The sequence below is a fragment of the Protopterus annectens genome, chromosome 6.part0 (genome assembly GCF_019279795.1).
Source record: "Protopterus annectens isolate FY-2018-M chromosome 6.part0, PAN1.0, whole genome shotgun sequence".
NCBI lineage: Eukaryota > Metazoa > Chordata > Ceratodontiformes > Protopteridae > Protopterus > Protopterus annectens.
Window position 1 is genome coordinate 1,374,940,133 of NC_056737.1, and position 21,555 is coordinate 1,374,961,687.

Sequence of the window (21,555 nt, forward strand, 5' to 3'; positions counted from 1 at the left end):
CCTAGACAAGAGGAAGATTCTGCTTCCTCTGAACAACTGTCTATTTCTTCGGATTCCTCTGAAGACCAAGACTATTCCTTCTCTCCTTATGAAGATTCTGATGCTGAGGACTCTATCCCCTCAGCTTCCCCTCCAGAAGATTACTCTTTTGGGGAAACATTACACACTATGAGGGAACATTTTCACTGGGATGGTCAGGATTACTCTAATTCCAAGAAAAGGCTCAGAGTTTCTTTTACTCCCCCAGCACAGACCTCTAGCCATCCCTCCTGTTTTGGACATTGTGGATGATGTTTATTTAGAATCCAGTTTCAACCCTGACTCTCTGCCAAGCCTGACAGATACTACAGAGTACCTGATTCCCATAAATTCCTTTACAAAAGCCCAGTAGCTGACCGAGACTATCTCACAGGGTCCCAAGGGGGCTAAGGCTTCCATGGCTAAAAATCCAGTGCCTTCTGAAAGGGATTCAAGAGCACTAGACAGATGGGGGGAAAAAGGTTTACACCTCAGCCACTTTAGCTATGAGAGCTCTAAACTGTCAATTTCATATGCTTAAGTATCAGCAATTTCTGATCTCTCAGTTGAAACAAAAGATAACAACCCTCCTTCAACAATCTGAATTGAAAGAAGTACACGATTTGTTGCACGCCACCGAGCAGGTGGGCAAACATACCTTACAATGTGGGTTTGATTCTTTGGAGGCTTCCTACGTAGGCGTGCCTGGTTAAAGGAACAAAGTCTGCCTGAACATGTTAAAGCAAAACTTACTAGTTTCTCCCTTGCAGCAGGATGTTCTTTTTGGTGTTAAAGCAGAAGTAGTTTTAAAGAAAATGGAAGATAAGGCAAAATCAATGCAGACAGTCAAAGATTTCCTACAAGTACAACCCCCTCGCTTCAGCAGAAACTGGCCAACCAAACATTGGTCCTTTCCAGCTACTGACAGGCCTCAGAGGGGTAAATACAGGCGCCCAAGGGGCAGAGGACAACCTCAACCTCAGTATAAACCTCGCCAATGGACCACTCCAACCCAGAAGGGAGGAGAAGACAGGTCTCAAGCCACCAGAAGACAAACTCAATGACTTGCACCTCAACTGGCCAAACAAAGCTCTCTTGTCAGCCCCCCCTGGGGGGAAAACTAGCATTATTTGTAGACAACTGGCACAAGGTCACAAAGGACAAATGGGTCCTAGACATAATTTTACGAGGATACAGATTCCACTTTCACACCTTGCCAATAAAAAGAAGAATGCCAAACCTGCCACAAAATCAAAGGGCAGAGGCTCAAAAACAAATTACAGCTCTCATGGCCATGAGAGCCATTCAAAGGGTGCCAACTCAAGAGCAAGGCCAAGGATTTTACTCAAGACTATTCCTAGTACCCAGGAAAGAAAATGCTTGGAGACCAATTCTGGACCTTTCAATTCTAAAAACTTACTTACAAGTTCCCAAATTCAAGATGCTAACACTACAGCAGCTACTTCCCTTGTTGGGCAAGGAAGCATGTCTGGTAACGTTGGACCTCAAGGAGGCATACCTGCATGTCCCTATCAGACAAAGTTGCAGAAGATACCTCCGTTTCATTGCAGGTTCAACCCATTATCAATTCTCTGCATTGCCCTTTGGCTTATCTACTGCGCCCAGAGTATTCACAAAATGCCTGGCACCAGTAATTGCATACTGCAGACAAAGAGGAATTCAAATATATCCATACCTGGACGACTGCCTCATCCAAGCAGAAAGAAAAGACATTCTCATACAACATCTGACTTTTGTGAAGCATCTACTATATTGTCTGGGGGTACACAGTAAACGAAAAGAAGTCAAAACTAGTACCCTCACAAAAAATGACATTCCTGGGTGCCAGCTTGGACACCAACGCCCCAGATGGCTTATCTTACACCAGATAAGCAATTACAACTGACTCAATATTTCAAGACAATGGCAACAAAGACCCAATTAACTGCAAGAAAATTCTGCAGGCTTTGGGCTTCATGGCATCTTGCATTCTGATAATACCATTTGCAAAACTGCATATGAGGAAATTACAATGGTATCTAAAAAGCGTATGGTCTCAACACAGCCACAGCTTGGACACAGTGATATCTCTCATTCCCTGCCTTCAACAGGAATTTCTATGGTGGGCACAGGCATGTCACCTCAACAAGGGTCAGCCTTTCACCTTGCCCCCACCCAGGCAAACTATCACAACAGATGCTTCAGACTATGCCTGGGGGGCTCACATGGCAGGGCAATGCATTCAAGGCCTATGGACTGCAGAACAAAGAAAACTGCACATAAACCAAAAAGAGATGCTAGCTGTACAGAAAGCTCTGACAGCCTTCAAGGATCTACTACAACATGGACAACTGGCCATAAAGACGGACAACACCACAGTAATGTGGCACATAAACAAGGGGGCACACATTCCTACCCTCTTTGCAGGCAAGCAATAATCTTATGGAACACAGCTCTGACCTACCAAGTCCAGTTACAAGCTCACTTCCTGCCAGGACAGAAAAACACATTGGCAGATGACCTAAGCAGAAACATCAAAGATCCCCACGAGTGGAAGCTAGATCCACAAATATTTGCAATGATAACTCAAAGATGGGGTCTACCAAATATAGACCTATTTGCCAGTCCTCAAAACTACCAGCTAACAAAATTTTGTACAAGGACATTCCACCAACAAGCTTGGAAAATGGATGCACTCTCCTTCAGTTGGAAAAAACTGACAGCATATGCCTTTCCTCCATTACCTCTTCTCACAAAGGTTCTTTTGAAGGTCAAAAAGGAGAAACCTCGAATGATTCTCATAGCCCCAGACTGGCCACGCCAGCACTGGTACCCACTATTGAAGAATATGGCTCACAGTCCACCATGGATATTGCCTCAAATACCTCATTTGCTCACACAGCAAGACAAGCAAGATTCTACACAGCCAGATCAAAACCTTAAGCCTGGCTGCATGGCAAATCAATTAAGCAGCCAACCAGCCCCTCTTTCACAAGCAGTTCTGGATGTTATTCTAGAAGCCAGGAGGCCAAGCACCAGGAAGGCTTACTCGGACAAATGGAAAAGGTTTTCTGCTTGGAACCAAGCTAAAGGCCTAGATACAACTCAGCCTCATATGCCTCACATTCTGCAGTATTTAGCTGAGATGTTGCATAAAGGACTTTCCTTCTCCTCAATTAAAATCCATGCTTCACCTATTTCAGCTCACTACGACACGAATCCCCCTTTATTTTCAAATCCACTCCTAAGGCAGTTCCTCAGAGGGGCAAAGAACATTAGACCACCTAGAAGAGCTCCTACACCTACATGGGACCTCAACTTTGTTCTGGAAAAACTAACATTACCTCCCTTTGAACCAGCTTTTTCTGCAGACCTTCAGTTCCTATCTTGGAAGACTGCCCTGCTCCTGGCAATAACTTCTGCTAGGAGAGTTTCAGAATTACAGGCACTTATGGCAGTGGAACCTTTCCTCATTTTTCATCAAGACAGAGTTTCTCTACGAACTAATCCTTCCTTCATGCCTAAGGTGGTTTCCAGCGTAGCTTTAAATCAAACCATCCATCTACCCACTTTCTTCCTCAACCCACAGAACAAAGGTGAGACTCCTACATTCCTTGGACATTCACAGGCAGCTTCGATATTACTTGGATAAAACTAAAGCTTTCAGAAAAACTGACCAGCTCTTTGTTTCCTATGCTACAGCTTCTCAAGGGAGGGCCATTTCCAAGCAAACCATTTCTAAATGGATAGCCCATTGCATACGATTCTGCTATACCCATCATGGGAAACCAGTTCCTCCTACCATTAGATCCCACTCTAACAGGGCAACAGCTACCTCTACAGCCTTTCTCAGGGGAGTTCCTACCAAGGAAATTTTAGAAGCTGCAACTTTGAGTTCTGTACACACCTTCACCAAACACTATCACTTACCTATTATTCTAAGTCCAGGGCAGGCTTCGCCACTGCAGTTCTGCAGGGACTCATTGCCTCATCTAACCCTCTATAATGCCTCCACCCTACCTTTGCTTTGGGACTCAACCCAAGTGTGATGACTGCAGCAGGGTAACACGATGAACATAGTACAGTTTTGTACCTACCATAAATGTAGATGTTCGAGTGTTCACCCTGCTGCAGTCCAGGTTACCCTCCCTCCAACCCCTCTGATCTACTGGCTAAACCTCTGCTATGCCTTACTGATGTATTTGCTTATAGCTGAAGGGTTTTTGTGTCTGTACAGTGTTCTCACTTTTTGGTACTGATTTGGATCACCCTTTTGGGGGCACCTGACATCTGGGGCAAGAAAAACTGAAGAAAATGGCGTCGGTTGCAATATATGTACCCCTGGCACACTGACGTCAGGGATGAGGTGACAGCAACCGACGTCGGACCAAGACTTTGGAAATCCGTCCGACTGCGGGACCGCCTGACGACAGGATAACCCAAGTGTGATGACTGCAGCAGGGTGAACACTCGAACATCTACATTTATGGTAGGTACAAAACTGTACTTTCCGTCTGAGTAATTATACTTCATTTTTCTTCAACCTTCCCTCCCTCCATCTACCGGACCTTGTCCTGTTTTTACAGGTTTTGGTTCATTGGGCTTTGTTGCTTATGGTATTAGTTGCAGCAAACTTGATCTGAGGGAAAGTAGGAGATGGGTAGTTCATTATGGGTAGGGAGGAGCTTGGAGCAGATGCTAGAAAAAAAGGTTGCCGGCTCGGATCCGATACGGATCCAAATACCCACAGGTTGCAGAAAAATTAAGTATAACTACTCCGATGGAACGTTATGGTGAGTACATAACTTCTTTTTTTAAAAACTGATTTTAATTAATGCAGCCTTGAATCAAAAAGTCAGCTTGTCAGTCTGCAGACTTCTTGTCATTTTCGAAGCATACAGGATCATTCTACAGTACTGTATGATAAACTGTCATTTATATTTAAGAATACGTTTTATATGTATGTTTGTCAGATGGATTCCATATTGGGTAGTACTGTACAAATATACTTGCACTGCTGGATTAGTCTGAAATAAGTTTGTGTTTTGGGGACAGATGATATCTAGTTCCCTTTTTATGTCATCATACATAGCTGAAACTTTCAGTGCTTTGCTTGAGCTGTCCTAGCTGTATACAGTATAGAATGTTTAATATTCAATGATAACTATGTGAAAATTTTGGACTGATTTTCACTTTGACAGTTTACAGATGGTGTGGATATTTATCATGAACCGGATGAGTTCCCAGAGCAGTACATGCTCTCAGCGTAAGCGACTGGCTCTTGGAATAGTCATTCTGCTTCTTGTTGATGTCATATGGGTGGCTTCTTCTGAACTTACTTCGGTAAGTGGACTATTTCTGAATTAAGCTGCTTAAATTATCAGTATTTTGATTACATTCTAAACACAAAGTTTCAAGTCTGTGATTATAATACAAATTAGACCAATTTTGAACCTGATTATGAAATGTATAACTTATAATGTAAGGAGAGTTTTGTATAAAATTTGACTTCACTAATCGTATATCAAGAAAATACTTTGGAATGAGACAGCAGGTCGTAGGAGCAGTGTCTGCCTTAACTGGCTTACTAACGTCCTTATACTGATGAGATCAACTGAGTATTGTTGCATGTAGATTGTAATACTTGGGCCTTGATCAATTTCAGGATGCAGACAGCACAGTGGTGCAGTGATTAAGTGATGATACCCTGATTGGGGGTACCTTCTTTGCAGAATCTACATTGTAATGTTTGGGAGTTTTTTGGCAGGTGTTTTGTTTTTTTCCCACTCCCCAAACCATGCTACAGGTGACTTGATTTTTTAAATTGCCTTTGCATGTTGTGTGTGTATGTGTGCTCTTGCATGAGAGTGCATGTACTGTCCTGCAACGGACTAGCATCCTGTCCTGGTTTAACAGTGTTATGCTGATGAATTCTGGGATAGGCTGTGGCTTCCTTATGATCCAGAACAGAAGTAAAATCGGTGTAAAAAAAACAATGAAAGTAGTTATGTTAGCATCGGTGGTGATGGTGGTAACCTATTTAGCATCGGTGGTGATGGTGGTAACCTATTTAGTCGGCAGAGAGAGTTCACAGTTCTTTATATCCAGGAAGTGCTATGCTCAGAAAATGTTCAAATACTGAAATTTGACAATGGAGGAATTTAATTGGGGGGATTAATTACAGAGGAAGCTGCTAAATTATCAAGGACACCCTTTTTTAAGGATATAAAATAATGGAACTGAGCATTGGAGATGCATAAATTCATACAATCTAAGATAATGGGGACCCCTCTAACAGTAATTGTCAGAGACAAAGCAGGCACATAATGATATGGAGGTATGGCAGATGGAGATGTAAAGTGAAACTGGATATACTTATCTGACTTGCTTCTCCATGACCCATACATGGATGCAAAAAGGGTATTGTTTGTAGCCCCATAATTCTTCTAAATGAGCTTGCTGTGAAACTTTTCAAGCTAAGAATTCAGGTAGTGTGAATTGGGGGGGGGGGGGGCTTGAGTAGTGGATGGTTGTTAGGGTTTCATCTTCTGTCCTCAACTTGAATACATCTTCTCTTTCCTTTCTTCCTTCCTTTGTTTGAGGGCACATTTTACCTCCTGCCATGGTATTTCTGAGCTTGGAGTGTAGATGTTTTTTTCAAACTGTAATTCTTCATAGAGGAGTTCTGTTTAGTACTAAGAAGTTCATGCATTATAAGTGGTCCTGCTCTCAGAAATTGAGCTGCTGTCCACTCTGACACTATTTCTATTACATGAATGAGGAGCATGACCTCAAGCCTCGTCAGTAGTGCCAACATTTCAGCCCAGCTATCTAAAGTTAGAAAAGAGAAATGTTAGAAGCCTGTGAAATTGGCAGTTGAAGGTGCTTTACTTTAGGGGTTGATAGGAGAATTAATCATGTACTTTGAGGCCAGTGCTGGAGCACTGAGCAAGAGCAAAGAAATAGGACGGCTAGATTACCTTTTCCAATGTGCATTCACCTTTTAGGCTTTTGGGTGGCTTTGCATGCTGCCAACTCTTACTGGATTATTAAGGAGGATGAGTTTGCACCTGTCCTTAGTCATTAAAAAAAGCTGTGAGAGGTACAGCCCCGACAAGCCAGTTCCAACAAGCCAGTTCTAGAGAAGTCCACATTTCCTGTATTACAGTTGAGCAGATTAACTATGTTTGTATTGCCTGGACCTTTTGAAGTGGTCTGCCAGTGCAGGTTAGCAGTCAGGGTTAAGTACTGCTTTTCCCAGTTCTAGTAGTGCTCGCTGGATGCACACGGAAGGATTTTTTTGGGTCCTCTTGATTTAGAAAGGGCCTGAATGAGAGGCTTTGGATTCACACGTCAGCTTTTTGACATCTTATGAGACTTGGGCTAGTAGGTGTGGAAACACAACCTTATGGAACCCAGTTAGCACCATCAGTATTCCCTGTGTAGGCTTCTCCTATCCCAGTGCCTCCTGTGGTGAGCATTTTCTTAGGACAGAAGCCTCTTTGCCCAACCTCTAATAGGTTCATAGGTTGGTACTAGGCTATTGGCCCTAGGGCCTAATACAAGCCTAGCCATAACAATTCCCTGGCTATTTCGTCCCACAATATTTATTTCCCTGTCTAGCAGGGTGACTGACATGATCTCCAGGCTGAATTTCCTATCTCCCATCCAATTGTCAAGGTTCCTTTTGAAGAGGGCCAAAGAGGATCTCTGCTTGACATGTATGGGCAGTCTATTCCAGAGTCTAGGGAGTCTCTGGGTCAGGAACCTATCCCTCTAGCATGTTTTGTTCATTGTGATGACAAGGTTTAGATCCCTGGAGTGTGTGGCTCTGAGGGATTGGGACTTTAAGTGTAGCATGTCCAACACCTTGGGGCTTGACATGGCCTTGTGTGTTAAGCAGAGTTCGCCTCTGAGTGGACGATATGCGACAGAGTATAGCTGGAGGTTTTTAGACGGTCAGCATAGGGCATCTGCTTTAGGCCTGTGATTCTTTTAGTGAGGTATTTCTGTGGCCTTTCCAGTTGTTGCAGATGTCTTAAGAGGTACATACCAAATGGGGCGTTGTATTCTATAAAATGGGTCTAATGAGGAATGAGTACAGTGGGACAATGACCTCCTTTTTTCTGGACAAAAAGCCCTTGGTGATGAGGTGTGCCACATAGAAGGAATTCCTGACTGTTGCGGCAATGTGGTTATCAAAGGTGAGTTCACTGTCCACCTGTATCCCTAAGTCTGTTATTATATTTAGTGTACTGCCACCTATGTGGTAATTCACGGGTACATGTTTTTTCCCAAAGGGGGAATAACTATAATTTCTTGGCATTGAGCTTGAGCCCATGGCTCTGGCACCAAGCATCTGTTTCTGTAAGGCCCTTTTGTAGAATATCCACATCATTTGGGGATTCAATAATGGCTCCCAGTTTGCAGTCATCTGCAAACTTTGTTAGGCAGAGTCTCTTAGTGTTGGCCTGTACTTCAGAGAAGTAGATGCCAAACAAGAGCGGTCCCAGGACTGAACCCTGAGGTACTCCACTTGTCTGGAGCTGGATTTGGAGTCAGCTACTTTTACAGTTTGGGTTCTGTCAGTAAGCCAGTTGGCAACCCATCAAGTGACTTTGGGATTAATGCTCAGCTTAGTAAGTTTATCTATGATTCCAGAGCGGGGGATGGTGTTGAAGGCCTTGGCGTGGTCCAGATAGGCTGTGTGGACCGCCTTACCCTCGTCCACAGCTCTGGGGACTGATTCAAAGAAGTCAGTTAGGTTCTGGAGACAAGATCGGCCCTTCACAATCCCAAACTGGGTGGGGTCCAGTGTTTGAAGGTTGCCAATGTCTTTGTTTATAAGTTCCATGATGATACGTTCCATGGCCTTGCGGATCAGGCTCATCAGACTGATGGGGCAGTAGTTCCCAGGATCCAAGGTGGATCCCTCCTGGTGGAGTGGGATAACTGCAGCTGTGCACCACTCAGTGGGCTCTAAGCCTGAGGTGAGGCTATGATTAAACATGACACTTAGGTGAGGTGCCATTTCATTTTGTAGTTCATGTAGTACACAGCCCGGGATGTCATCTGGTCCCATGGATGCTGTATTCTTAGCTTTGGAGAGTGCGGTTTGTACCTGTGTGGCTGTTTTTACTGGAATTTGGCAATCTTTTGGTATTGAGATAGGCCCTTTAGGGGATTGGGGGGTGAAGTTGGCACTGAATCGATCTGCCAGGATATTGGCAATATCCTTGGGATCAGTATATTTAATACCATTCTGTTGCAGCTCAGAGCATGTCTGAACATTGCCATTTAGATGCTTGACATAGCTATAGAATGCCTTGTGTTTGTCTTTGGAATCTTTGGTAATTTTATTTTCATAATTAGCTTTGGAGGATTTTATGAGGGACCTCAGTTTCTTACTGAGGCTGGTAAGGGAGTTTTTTGCATCCTGGGATTTTCCTCTTTTTCTGCAACAGTTTCTTCCTTTTGTTGTAAAGTTTGTTTATGGCAGGGGACCACCAGATTGGCTTCCTTTTTTTGGAGGAGAGCATCTTGGTTCTATTTGGGATGGCATGATTCATACACAAGTGGATGTGCTTGTATATTGCCTCAGTGTAGGATTCAGCAGTCAAACTTTCAGTTCCCGTCTGCATGGGTGTCGTGAAGTTTGTCACTTCTGACTTGAGTAGCATGAAGTTGGCTTTGGAGAAGTTTTTTATGGAGGTTTCCTTACTGGGGGGTGGGGGTGGGATGTGGAAGCCAATGGTGATTAGCTTATTGTCAGACCTGACCGACAAGGGGGTGATCATAGGTGTGGAGCATCGATTTCCCATGTAGGTAATGACCAGGTCTAGGATATTGGAGCCCCTGGTGGGGGACTGTGGATTAGTTGATCCAGGGCATTGGAATTTATGAATTCCAAGAACCCATTGGGCAAAGGTGTTGGTATACGAGTAGTTTTCCCAGTTAATGGCAGAGTAGTTGAAATCACCCAGTATTAGGGTGTTTGTTGTATCTTAATATTTTCCAGTATGTGTAGAAAGATGTAGTGAGAATTTTGGGGCATGGGTGGGGGATCTGTAGCAAGCTACAGTTCGGATTGCAGTCTTACCTAGTGTTAGTTGCACCTGGAGAATTTCATACGCATTGTGTTGGACAACTAGCCTGGTGGTGTGAATATCCTTGGTGAATATGGACACTCCTCCACCTTTAGTGTTTTGGTCCTGGTTTGATGGCCGAAAGGTGTGGTAAGAGTTGCAGCCTGGTATTGCAGGGGTGCTCTCTGGAGCCTTAAACCAGGTCTCAGTTACTGCACAGATGTCCATGTTCTCCATTTTTAGGAGTGCCTCGAGAGACTGCATTTTGAGGTTTAGACTTCTAGCATTGAGTAGCATTACCTTCAGATTTTGCATGCTTGTAACTGCTACGGTGGTGGTTTTGTCCTTTGAACTTTGCCTAAAAAAGGCACAATAGGGGTTGGCAAGAGCCTTAGCTAGTAACCTGAATCCCAGGGGTGACAGGTGCAGACCATCTCTGGCAAAGTATCGTGGTCTGTCGATCATGTCGTCCCAGGCCGACAGATACTGGATCCACTTTGACACCAGAAGCTTAGCCAATTAAAGTCAATCATTTTGTACTTGTACTGTGGTATCATACTGGGTGAAGGCATTTATTTCATGCTCAAGCCTTCTAGATTACTCTACATCGGGGTTGGATAGGCCCACACTCTGGAAATAGAGATAGGTTCTTAGTGCGGCCATGGATGGTCATATCTTAGAGTTCTTATTTCTTCCAGCAGAAAGCTCTCTGCTTAGTTAGGGGCCAAACTATCTTAGTAGAAATTTTTGGATGGGCCAATTAGCTGTAAAAGAATGGGTCCTGGGAACTGGGCATGGAAAACCCAAAGGCCCGTATATCTGGGACATGGACATAGTCATACTCTCCTTTGTAGAAAACCTTAGTCTGATAAGTCCTTGTTGGAGTGCTTTGTGGCCTTCTTAACTCATCTCCCCCAAAATATTTTGATGAATACTTGAGAGTGGAGGAACCTTGAGAGAACTCATGCTTGAAGCTCGTCTTTTGTGATGCTAAAGAAGTATGTACTTGAACTTGTAGAGTCTGAAGTTTAAAAAGATCCAGAAAAGGCAGAGTGTATCAAGAGTGCCTTCATTGACATAGAGATTCTAGAATTTTTCCTATGATGTCTTCACTTTCAAATGCTGCTACTTCTGATTTCTTACTTCCAGTGCTGAGGAACAGAGCTGGTTTCATCAGTGCTAGGGAAACATCAACAGAAATTAGCACCAAAGTCAAATAGGTACCTTCTGTGGCAAAGATGATGGACTGTCAATTGTTTTTCTCAGAGTAGTGTTAAAAGTGCAGGCGGCTGAACAGCAGATTTCCTTGTGTGATGAAAACTAAGTTCTGTACCCCTCCAAGCTCTCTTTCTGGTCTAGAGGCACACTATAGCTTGTCTATTCTTTCACTGATACAGGTAATAAAAGGTTAGTACTTAAGAACTGAAGATTTCTCTGGAGACATATGGAAGTATCAGTTTTGACTTAAAGTTCATGCTTGAGCATTCAGCACCATTGGTGCATCTAGGAAAGCCCTTCAGAAATACAAACTAGACAAGTAACCCTTCTCTTATTTTCAGACTCGATGAATATAGCCGTAAGTTTCATAATTGCATATCACAAGGGTTCATTCTCACAGTCTTCAGGTTCTCCTTTCTAAGGTACATACTATAAATACTGCTGGATAAAATTTTATTGGGTATGTTTGATATTTTTTTGCCCTTAAAGTCCCACAAGTCATTAGGAAAGCTCATACTGTTTTGAAAGCATTTCTAGACTTACTGAACAGAAATACAAGACCTTGTGGTTCACAGACACCAGCCCAGAGATAGCTGATTTACTGTGTAAGTTGTACAAAGGCAAATCTTACCTTTTATTTTGAATTGAAATAAGGTTTGGTTACTTTTGTTTTGGTCACTGGGGACATTGTTTTATGCATATTCATAATATAAAATGCATTGTAGCTTCTGTTGGTGACCTCTAAGATACACGTCTTTATTCAAGGTTGAGTTGAATTTTACTATTGGGTAAAGATGGTGGTATCATGACCTGTGTTAAATACAGAGGGTATTACTGTGGGTGAAAAACAGAAAGATCCTAGGTTTGTCAGGATGATGTCCGTGATCTTGTAAACCTTACTTTGATTTCATTCTGTTTGTTTCAACCTGTTTTTAACACACAGTCAATTAATACTTGGGTATTTTCAGTTGAGATAGAGGTAGTTAACCCTGTTGTAAGTTTGGGTAGCTAAAATCCCCTTAAATTATTGTATTTTTATTGATTTTTGTATACCAGAATTTAGTCAGGAAATCCTCATGTTCTGTAGGTTACATAGATGATTTACAGTAGGTCTTTGTTTAATAACATTAGTATAAAAAGCAACTTATGTGAGTCTGGATCAGTGTGAACGCACTGCCCACATAGGACAGGGGGTTGCACTGAGGAGCTCACCATCAAAGTGGCTATAATTGGTGAGTATGGAGGCAGTCTGTGGATGAAAGTGGTCGATCCCCCCCCCCCATGAAATACCTATCTGAAGTCCTGTGATCAGCAATGCACCAAACGACTGCTAAATAGTCTAATGTGCACCACAGCACATCTAAAATACCATGACTTCTGGGGCCTAGTGCCCCACAAGACCGTAGCATAGTTTTTCCTCCAGCTCTCTTATAGTCACCAATGGTGAAGTGAGCTAAAATGCGTTGCTTGATTTTTATTATTAGTTTGTATGGCACACCTAACCTGCTATAATTTTTCATGCAGCAGTATTAACAGCTTGCTGCAGTTTAATATGGTGCTACAAAATAGCAGTGATATTGATATGAATGAATAATGATATATGCTGTCTTGAGGTAAACCAGGTTGCTTTATCTGTATGCATTTCCATATTCTTGACATAGACTATATAAGAGGTTCAGTGATGGGTAGTATGGCATGTACATGATCACAATGTTAGAAAAATGTCCTAAAATATACCACAGAGCATATAATAACTCCATGACTTTGAGACGTACAAGTCCAAGCTCCTCCCATATAGTTTTTTTTTTTCAGTAAAGCACTTTGGTCTTCACCAGAACTTATTAACCCCTCCTGTAGCTAGCCTTGGTGTGTGTATTGTTGAGTGGTACGGTAAAAAAGTTTATACCTCTGGTATGTTGGCACTATAAGCTCACTACTGTGCATCTCATATTTTGGCCTTTCAAACCTCCATCTTTCTTTAGATGCTAGAAAGTATAAGGTCTGATGTTGTCTGTCTTCACTCAGTCCTTGACTGTGGGCTCTGTTCCGAGCCTTGGAACCGACTCTGCTGTTTACTTCAGCTCGTGCCTTCCAAATTCTCGAACCAGGCTGTACCTATAATGCTTCTCTCAAAATTACCTTGGATCTCATTTGCCACTTTGGGTGTCAGATGCAGTCAACCTTTATCTCCAGCCTTGGCTTGTTAAGTAATTTCTTTGCCTATTTAAAATCTTTTGAATATTTTGCTTGATTTTTTTCCTAATAGTTCTCTTACTGTCTACCTGATCCTCTCGTTTTAGCTTCTCCTTAGCTTGAGTATGTGTTTTTCCTGCTTTCCATACCAGCGTTGGTAGTTCAAATACCATTGTTGGTGTGTCCCTTATGTCTTAAATACCATTGTTGGTATTTCCTACTCCTTTTCTTATTCTGTTTGATATATATATATATATATATATATATATATATAAGATCTTTCTATCCTTTTCTGCCAAATTGTGTGTGTGAGACTATTAGCATTATGGCTGAAAAAGAAGTTTCTCCAGCTAAATCTTCTAAAGGCTCCTCTGGATTTAAAAGGTGTCAGAAATGGCAGGGGTAAAATGTTCAACTCTGACGGGCATAGCCTTTGTGTCTATTGTTTGGGGAAAGTCCACTTAAAAGAAAGTTGCTCAGTTTGTCATGATTTTTCTACCCGTACACTTTACTGAGTGTAAGAATTAATTGATACTTAAGGGACTTTTTTTAAAATCTGATGTCAGAGGCCTTTTCTGGGTCTAGATCTGAAGTCAGCACTTCATCATCATCCTCTTCTTCCACTAGTAAGAAAAGACCTTCTTCGCTTCCAAGTACCTTGGAACCATTCAGGAAGGTTTCTGAAGGACTTTCAGTACCAAAGAGTTTGAAAAATTAAATGCAGATGTTTGTGCTGCTGGTGCCTTGTAGCTGCTTGCTGAAACCAAAGTCTGATTAATGCACTGAACTTTGTTTCATAGAAAAGTTATTTTATTAGTACTGCACAAAGTTGATAACATAGTGCTAAAGAGGTTAATAGTCCGCAGACACACAAAATACTATACAGCTTGCAGCTTTTAATGTCTCTGATAAAGATTTTCAGACAGCATGGATGACGTTTTCCAGTATACAGATCTAACAAGAAATAAGATATAACACCATTCAATTTTATTATCCTTGTATACACTTTTTCTTGTGCAATTCAGATCCTGTCCATGAGAACAGTTATTGTTAATACCGTTGGAATTTTTCTGAAGTCATGCAGTCTGTTAAGTTACTTTGTGTTCTGTTTCAAGGTGAATTGTGTGACAATCTAGGAAGTTGTCCTCGTCTCCAACCCAGTAGGGAGTTGTTCATTTCTTGCACCTGGGTCTCAAGAATTAAGGAGTTATCCTTATCAGCATTTTTCATCGAAGTATCAAACACTGAACAATCATGTTACATACCGCTGGATGCTTTTTTACTTGCTTTTTAGCCAAGAACAGTTTAACCCTTTAATGTATATATGCTAGCAAACAGAATAACAATTTTTTTGCTGTATATATTCTAGCAAACAGAAGTGTACATGCACTGTTATTTTTACTACACATATATTCTAGTAAACAAAAGTATACATGTTGTTTGTCTTTCGGCTTTTCCCGGTAAGGGGTTGCCACTGCGGAACTCCAGTCTGCTAATGATTGGCAGTAGATTTTTACAAAACGCCGAGGTGCAGGCTCGATGTGCAACCTTCAATGAAGGCATGCCCATTTACGCACGCATGTCTTTCGAATGCTACCCAGCCGCGGGGAGGACATGCAGACTCCACACAGAAGGCACTCCCAAGCCCAGTCGAGAATCGAACGGGAGAACCTCTTGCTGTGAGGTAACAACGCTACCGCCGTACCACCGCGGCATAAAACAAAAGTATACATGCACTGTTAAAATTGTCTATATAACAGTTCTCCCTTTTTGTTTTAAAACACCCAACAGTTTACATTGGTATATATTTGGTCAAATCGTAATTCTCATTATGTACTGCAAACACATTGGGGAAACAAAAACTTTATTTTTCTTTTGATACAGCAAGTTAACACACAATTGCATATTGTCAACACAATAACAATCATTACTATTAGAACTGGATGTATACCCCAATCTAACTTTTTTCTTTTGAAGACTATTGTAAAAATGTCACACCTGTTATGAGCTGTATCTTGCAGTTACTGAATTAACTATTTGCTTTTATTTATGACTTTATGTAATGATTTTAATGAAAATTCTACTTTAATCATTGACTATGTCTGTGGATTTTACTGCAAAGGCATTGCAGCCTTGTTTCTTGGAATAAACATGTCCTATATGTTGAGGTTTTAATTTGTCACTATCCATACAAATGAATTGAGGAGCAATTTCTGCTGGCAGTTTAAAACTTGACGTCAAAATTGTCTATTTACACAGATTTACAGAGTGTTGTAGAAAACATGGTTTATACGCTGAAGAATGCTGTTTACATATTAAACCATTTACTGCCAACCAGATTTATTATTTACTATCAGTTTTGCTTGCCCAGGATATGTACATACATGGACTGTAATGTGCAGTGACATTAATATTAAACTGAAGCCTGTTAATTAAACATTTACTGGAACTTTAAAATGTATTACTGTTTTTTGGTGGTTTTGTTTCATTACCGTACAAGGTGATGGCACCCTAATTTACTTGACAATGAAGAGGCAAGGTTTTCTTTTAATAACTGAATTAACCCAGACCATTGTGGGTTTTTTGTACATTTGTTAGACCCTTTTGCAGTACTTGTTTACACAGTCTGCGTAAAATTGAGAGTGCCCTTTTCGCTTGTAGTATGCAGCATTTTATTACAGTATTGTTTATTTGCTTTACGGTGTGAGAATTGAATGTATGCCTGCCCTCTGGCTGTTACCCAGACTGTTATTCTGGTCTAAGGAAAGATTTTTAACATGACATCCTTGTCAAAACGGGAAATTACCTTAAGTTCTGTTTGTAGTATCATTTACCCAGTACAACTTTGTACTAGTAACATTGCTTTTGAATACCATTTTTGCTGGAATTTCTGCTATTTTGATGCCTTTATACAATTACAGAATATTGTAAAAAAACAAAATAGACATTGGTTTAACTAACACATGCTTATATTTATATTATTTACATTTCCTGTTGTCTGCCTTTTGCCCTTTTACATTTTAAACAGACGTAGTAAAACTCTACTGACAATCATTAGCGGACCGGAGTTCCGCTGTGGCGACCCCTACCTGGGAAAAGCCGAAAGAGACACACACACACACACACACACACACACACACACACACACACACTCTTTAGGTGAAAAGAAAATAATATGCATGTCACTCTTGTGACTTAATGTCTTTCCTGCTTTTAACTACTCTCATTTGATTTTTTTGCACTAGAAGTGTTTTTTTTTTTTTTTTTGGCTGTGAGAGACTGTCCCTAAGTGTATGTCATAAGAACAGCAGTTGTACTTCTTACTTTACTGTTTAACTGATAAATGTGTTGCTTTAACTAAATGAAAGTTTTGAAACATTAGGGAATCATTTGTCCATACATTAGATCTTGCTGTGTACGCTAACCATTTTTTTAAATGTAGAATAGTATGCCGTAAATTTTTTGTCAGTTTATTCAGTTGCTGTGTAAGGTCTGGAATTTCTTTAACTATTTACTAACTAGATTATTTTTGTCTTGTCATTTTGCACGGGCTGTCTAATATTTCTTAGTAATCTCTTCTGCTGACTATAAAGCTCTTATACAGTGCTAAAAGTGTTTCTACGTCATTTTGAACTCTGAGTTCACTTATTCTGTCTCTTAGAAGCTTATTAAATTCTTTTTGTCAGTTTACCATGAACCTCGTTCCTGTCCTTATCTATTTTGTGCTGTGCAGTGGCTTTATTGCACTTTTGTACAAAAGGATATAACACGATGTACAGGAGATTGTCAGTAGCTGATATGACTCCGGTTCTAACTTTAAAATTAACATTTTACATGTGGTGACAGGACAGAACTGTTTAACATCTGGAAATATTGCAAGTGTACAACCCTTGTTTGGTTGTTTACTATTAACAACGACCTGAACTGTACTTTTATGACATTGCACATAGAAAGCAGTTTAATATGACTTGCACAATAAACATTTACTGTCATACTACAGATTTTTCTGTTTAACAGGCAAGTCAAATGTAATCCATTTACATAATTCCTGACTGTCAACTTGCCCTAATAAGGTTTTACATTTGCTAATATGATGTTTATACAATCTCTGTAGTCTGTTTGAATTGACACATTAAGAGTAAAACTGTGTTTACTACCCTTTTTACTATCTTGTTTAATGGCATCCATACCGTCATGTAACATGAAAAGATTTTCTTACCAGTTCCGCAAGGGCTCAGATGGCTGGTCTGATCACAGTAGATGGTTGGAAAACTTCTGTAGTTACTTAAACTGTTGAAATGAAGGTGGCAGTTGCAGATTTGAAACCAGAGAATTCACCAACCTGGAGGATTTTACACTGCTTCCTTCCAGCACGACAGTCTCACTCTGGATCCAGACGTTTGGGGAACTGTACTGCTGCAAACTGTGGAAAGTGAAGTGCTCCTATTCAGGACTCCATTACATACATAAATGTTAGTTACTGCGCTTTTACTGAAATGACCTTATACAAAGCACCTCTTCCTCTGTGTTCGAATACAGGCAAGGCTCGCCACTGAAAGATTAAATGTAGGTGTCTGTGCTGGTGCCTTGTAGCTGCTTGCTGAAACCAAAGTCTGATTAATGCACTGAACTTTGCAGACTATTAATGTCTTTAGCACTACATTACCAATTTTGTGCAGTATTAATAAAATAACTTGTCTATGTAACAGATGGCATGTACAATACTGTACAATTTACAGCTTTTAATGTCACAGATTAAGCTTTTCAGACACCATGGATGATTTTTCCAGTGTGCAGATCTAACAAGAAATCCGATCCAACACCATTCAATTTTACTGTCCTTGTATACACTTGTGCAATTCAGATCCTGTCCATGAGAACAGTCTGTTATTGTCAGAAGTCATGCAGTCTGATAAGCTACTTTGTGTTCTGTTTCAAGGTCGAGTTATGTGATAATCTATGAATTCGTCCTCCTTTTCAACCCGGTAGAGTTGTTCATTACTCGCACCTGGGTTTCAGGAATTAAGAAGTTATCCTTATCAGCATTTTCCATGAAGTTTTATCAAACACTGAACACTCATGTTACGTACAGCTGGATGCCTTTTTACTTGTTTTTTAGCCAAGAGCAGTTTAACCCTTTAATGTATATATGCTAGCAAATAGAATAACTATTTTTTCCTATATGTATTCTAGCAAACAGTAGTGTACATGAATCTAACAAACAGAAGTGTCCATTCACTGTTATATTTACTACACATATATTCTAATAAACAAAGTTGTATATGCACTGTTGTAAGGGTGTGTGTGTGTGTGTGTGTGTGTGTGTGTGTGTGTGTGTGTGTGTGTGTGTGTGTGTGTGTGTGTGTGTGTGTGTGTGTGTGTATATGTATATATATATATATATATATATATATATATATATATATATATATATATATATCTATATACTTAGCATTCTTCTGCACGTCTGATTCGGCACCTACAGAATTATCAGAGCCAACTGCGACTTCCTAAGCACCCACAGAGATTTCGGTACCAGAACAGTTAAAGCTGCCTTTGCTCCCAAGGGCAAAATATTCACCAACTATTGATCCTTTTAAGGATAGTCCACTAAAGCCCTTTCGTCGAAGTGAAAGCCTCTAGGTCTCTGAAGATACTGATTATGATGAAGGGAAAGGTTCCCCCAGGTCACCCCCTGATTGTTTCCTTTGGGGACATCCTAGAAATTCTGAAACAGAGGGTTCACTGGTCCTCCATCCAGCCTTCCACTGAAGAGTCTGTATACCTGGAGGCTTTTTGTGCCCAACCCTCTACTTCTGGGATCTGTCTGCCCGCTAATTAAGTTGATCACTCAGTGGGCGTGAAAGATGCCGGTCTCTATTGAGCTGATCACCAAGAGGCCTGATCGTATTCTATTAGCCCCCATGGACAAGCCACAGTGGTCTAAAGCCATACCTGTTGATGCCATGGTGATAGGGGCAACCATGAAGAAGGAACTTGCTGAAGAAAGTCTGTCTATCCATCCTCCTGACAAGGAGTCTAGGACTTTGGATAGGTTTGGGAAGTGTGTTTATGCTTCAATGACCTTTGCTCTTAGGTACTTGAATTGTATGGCACATTTTACAAGATTACAGAGGGATGTGATAAAGGAGCTCTCGGATACAGCAGTCACTGAAGGGGTACGAGGCAGTTACCTCTTGGCTAACCACTATTAATGTGATTTCGAACTCGTCCATGAGGCTGATTGCTCATGCAGCTGAAGGGATGACTAGAGCAGCGGGTTCAGGCATAGCCATTAGAAGGCACTCCTGAATGCACTTGTGTGACTTTGTGGAGGTGTTTAAAGTGTCGTTTGTCAGTGCTCCATTTGACGGATTTACCCGTTTTGGTCTGAAGGTGAAAGACACTTTAGCCAGATTTGCGAAAGATGGCAAGACCCTTTCTGCCATTAGCATATGTTTCTCCACTCCTCAGTGGCCTTACTCTGGGAACCAGAGAAGTGGGTGACTATGGTTTAAAAAATGTAAAGGGCCTTTCCAGGATTCACATGGCAAAGACTTTCTCCAGGGCAGAGGGGGAAGTAAAGGAAGACACCACCCCAGAGGCAGAAATGTATCGCAAAACCCATGGGTCCAGAGAATCTTTCTCTGGTATTTCCAATCTGCACATCTGAACGGGGGGGCCTGATTGCACTCCTCTGGAGGCAGTTGGGGGATGAATTTCTCTGCATCAGTCTGCCTGGCAAATACTAACTGTGGACAAATGGTTGCAGGGAATAATATCCAGAGGTTACAAAATTCCACTATTGCTACCCCCAGTAACCCAGAAAAAACTCCCGGATGTTCCACCCAGGTAAAGGGAAGCAGCATCATAGAAATTCAAAAACTGCTGGACAAAAGATTCATCCAGAAAGTCCCACCAGACCTAACAGGATCTGGGTTTTACTCAAGGCTCTTTAGTGCCAAAAAACATGGGACAGGAGAACCATCTTGGATCTTAGCCAGTTCAACATGGCAGTGCAGAAAATCAAATTCCAGATGGTCTATGTACAGTCGATACTTCCATTCTTGGAAAAAAGGCAATTGGATGTGCTTGGTAGACCTCCAGGATGCCTGGTACCATATAAAAATGGACAAATGCTCCAGAAGGTTTCTGCACTTTCTTCTGGGAGCCCGTCCTTTCCAATTCAGAGCACTGCCCTTTAGACTCACCACAGCCCCGAGGGTGTTCACCAAATGCATGGCAGTGGTTGCAGCTCATCTCAGACTGCAGGACTTTTGAGTTTTTCCATAGCTCAATGACTGGCTCCTTACCGCTACCACCAGGCGTCAGAATGAGCAAGACATTACATTCTTTGTCTCTGTACATCACTTCCCATAACAATACGTTTTGAAAAGTCAATCCTGCAACTTTCTCAGCAGTTAGATTTCATCAGAGCCCGCATGCATACTGTCATAGGAATTGCTTCTCTTCATCCAGAAAGACTGTAACACATCAGATTCCAAGTCTCTCCAATTCTAAGAAACAATAGAGTGCCAGTAAAATTAGTCCTAAAAGTGCTAGGCTCAGTGGCGGCAGCAGCAGCAATAACTCTTATCCCCTTAGCAAGATTACACATGCGAATCCTGCAATGGTTACTTGTCTCCCAGTGGACTCTGATTTATCAACCAGTATCTTACCTGATTATAATTATAGTCTGCTGCAAACAGGATCTTTTGTGATGGCACCATTCCAATCAGATTGTCTTGAGGCAACCTTTCATTCTTCCTCAACCCCAAGCCACAGTGACCATGGATGCTTCCCAGATGGGGGGGGCATTGTCTGGGAATTTCAGTCCAAGGCACGTGGTCCCAACTAGAGGCCGACTTGCACATCAATGTTCTGGAGATGAGGGCAGTGCTGTTAGCATTGCAAGCATTCCATGATGTCCTTCCTCTGGGAACAGTAGCAATTCAAATGGACAAACATGTCAGCAGTTTGGTATATCAACAAGCAAGGGGGAACCAAATCTTACCTGTTGTGTCGAGAAGCCCTCAGAGTT

At 41.4% G+C, this 21,555-nt stretch overlaps 1 protein-coding gene across 1 annotated transcript in view; it reads left to right on the forward strand.

Annotated features, from left to right (window-relative positions):
- SLC35F5 (solute carrier family 35 member F5) overlaps positions 1–21,555 on the forward strand; it is a 1,937,586-nt gene that overhangs the window by 399,200 nt on the left and 1,516,831 nt on the right. The window contains exon 3 of the mRNA XM_044074930.1: positions 5,227–5,361. Coding sequence (XP_043930865.1) covers positions 5,227–5,361 — 135 coding nt within the window. The remainder of the gene's footprint in view (positions 1–5,226; positions 5,362–21,555) is intronic.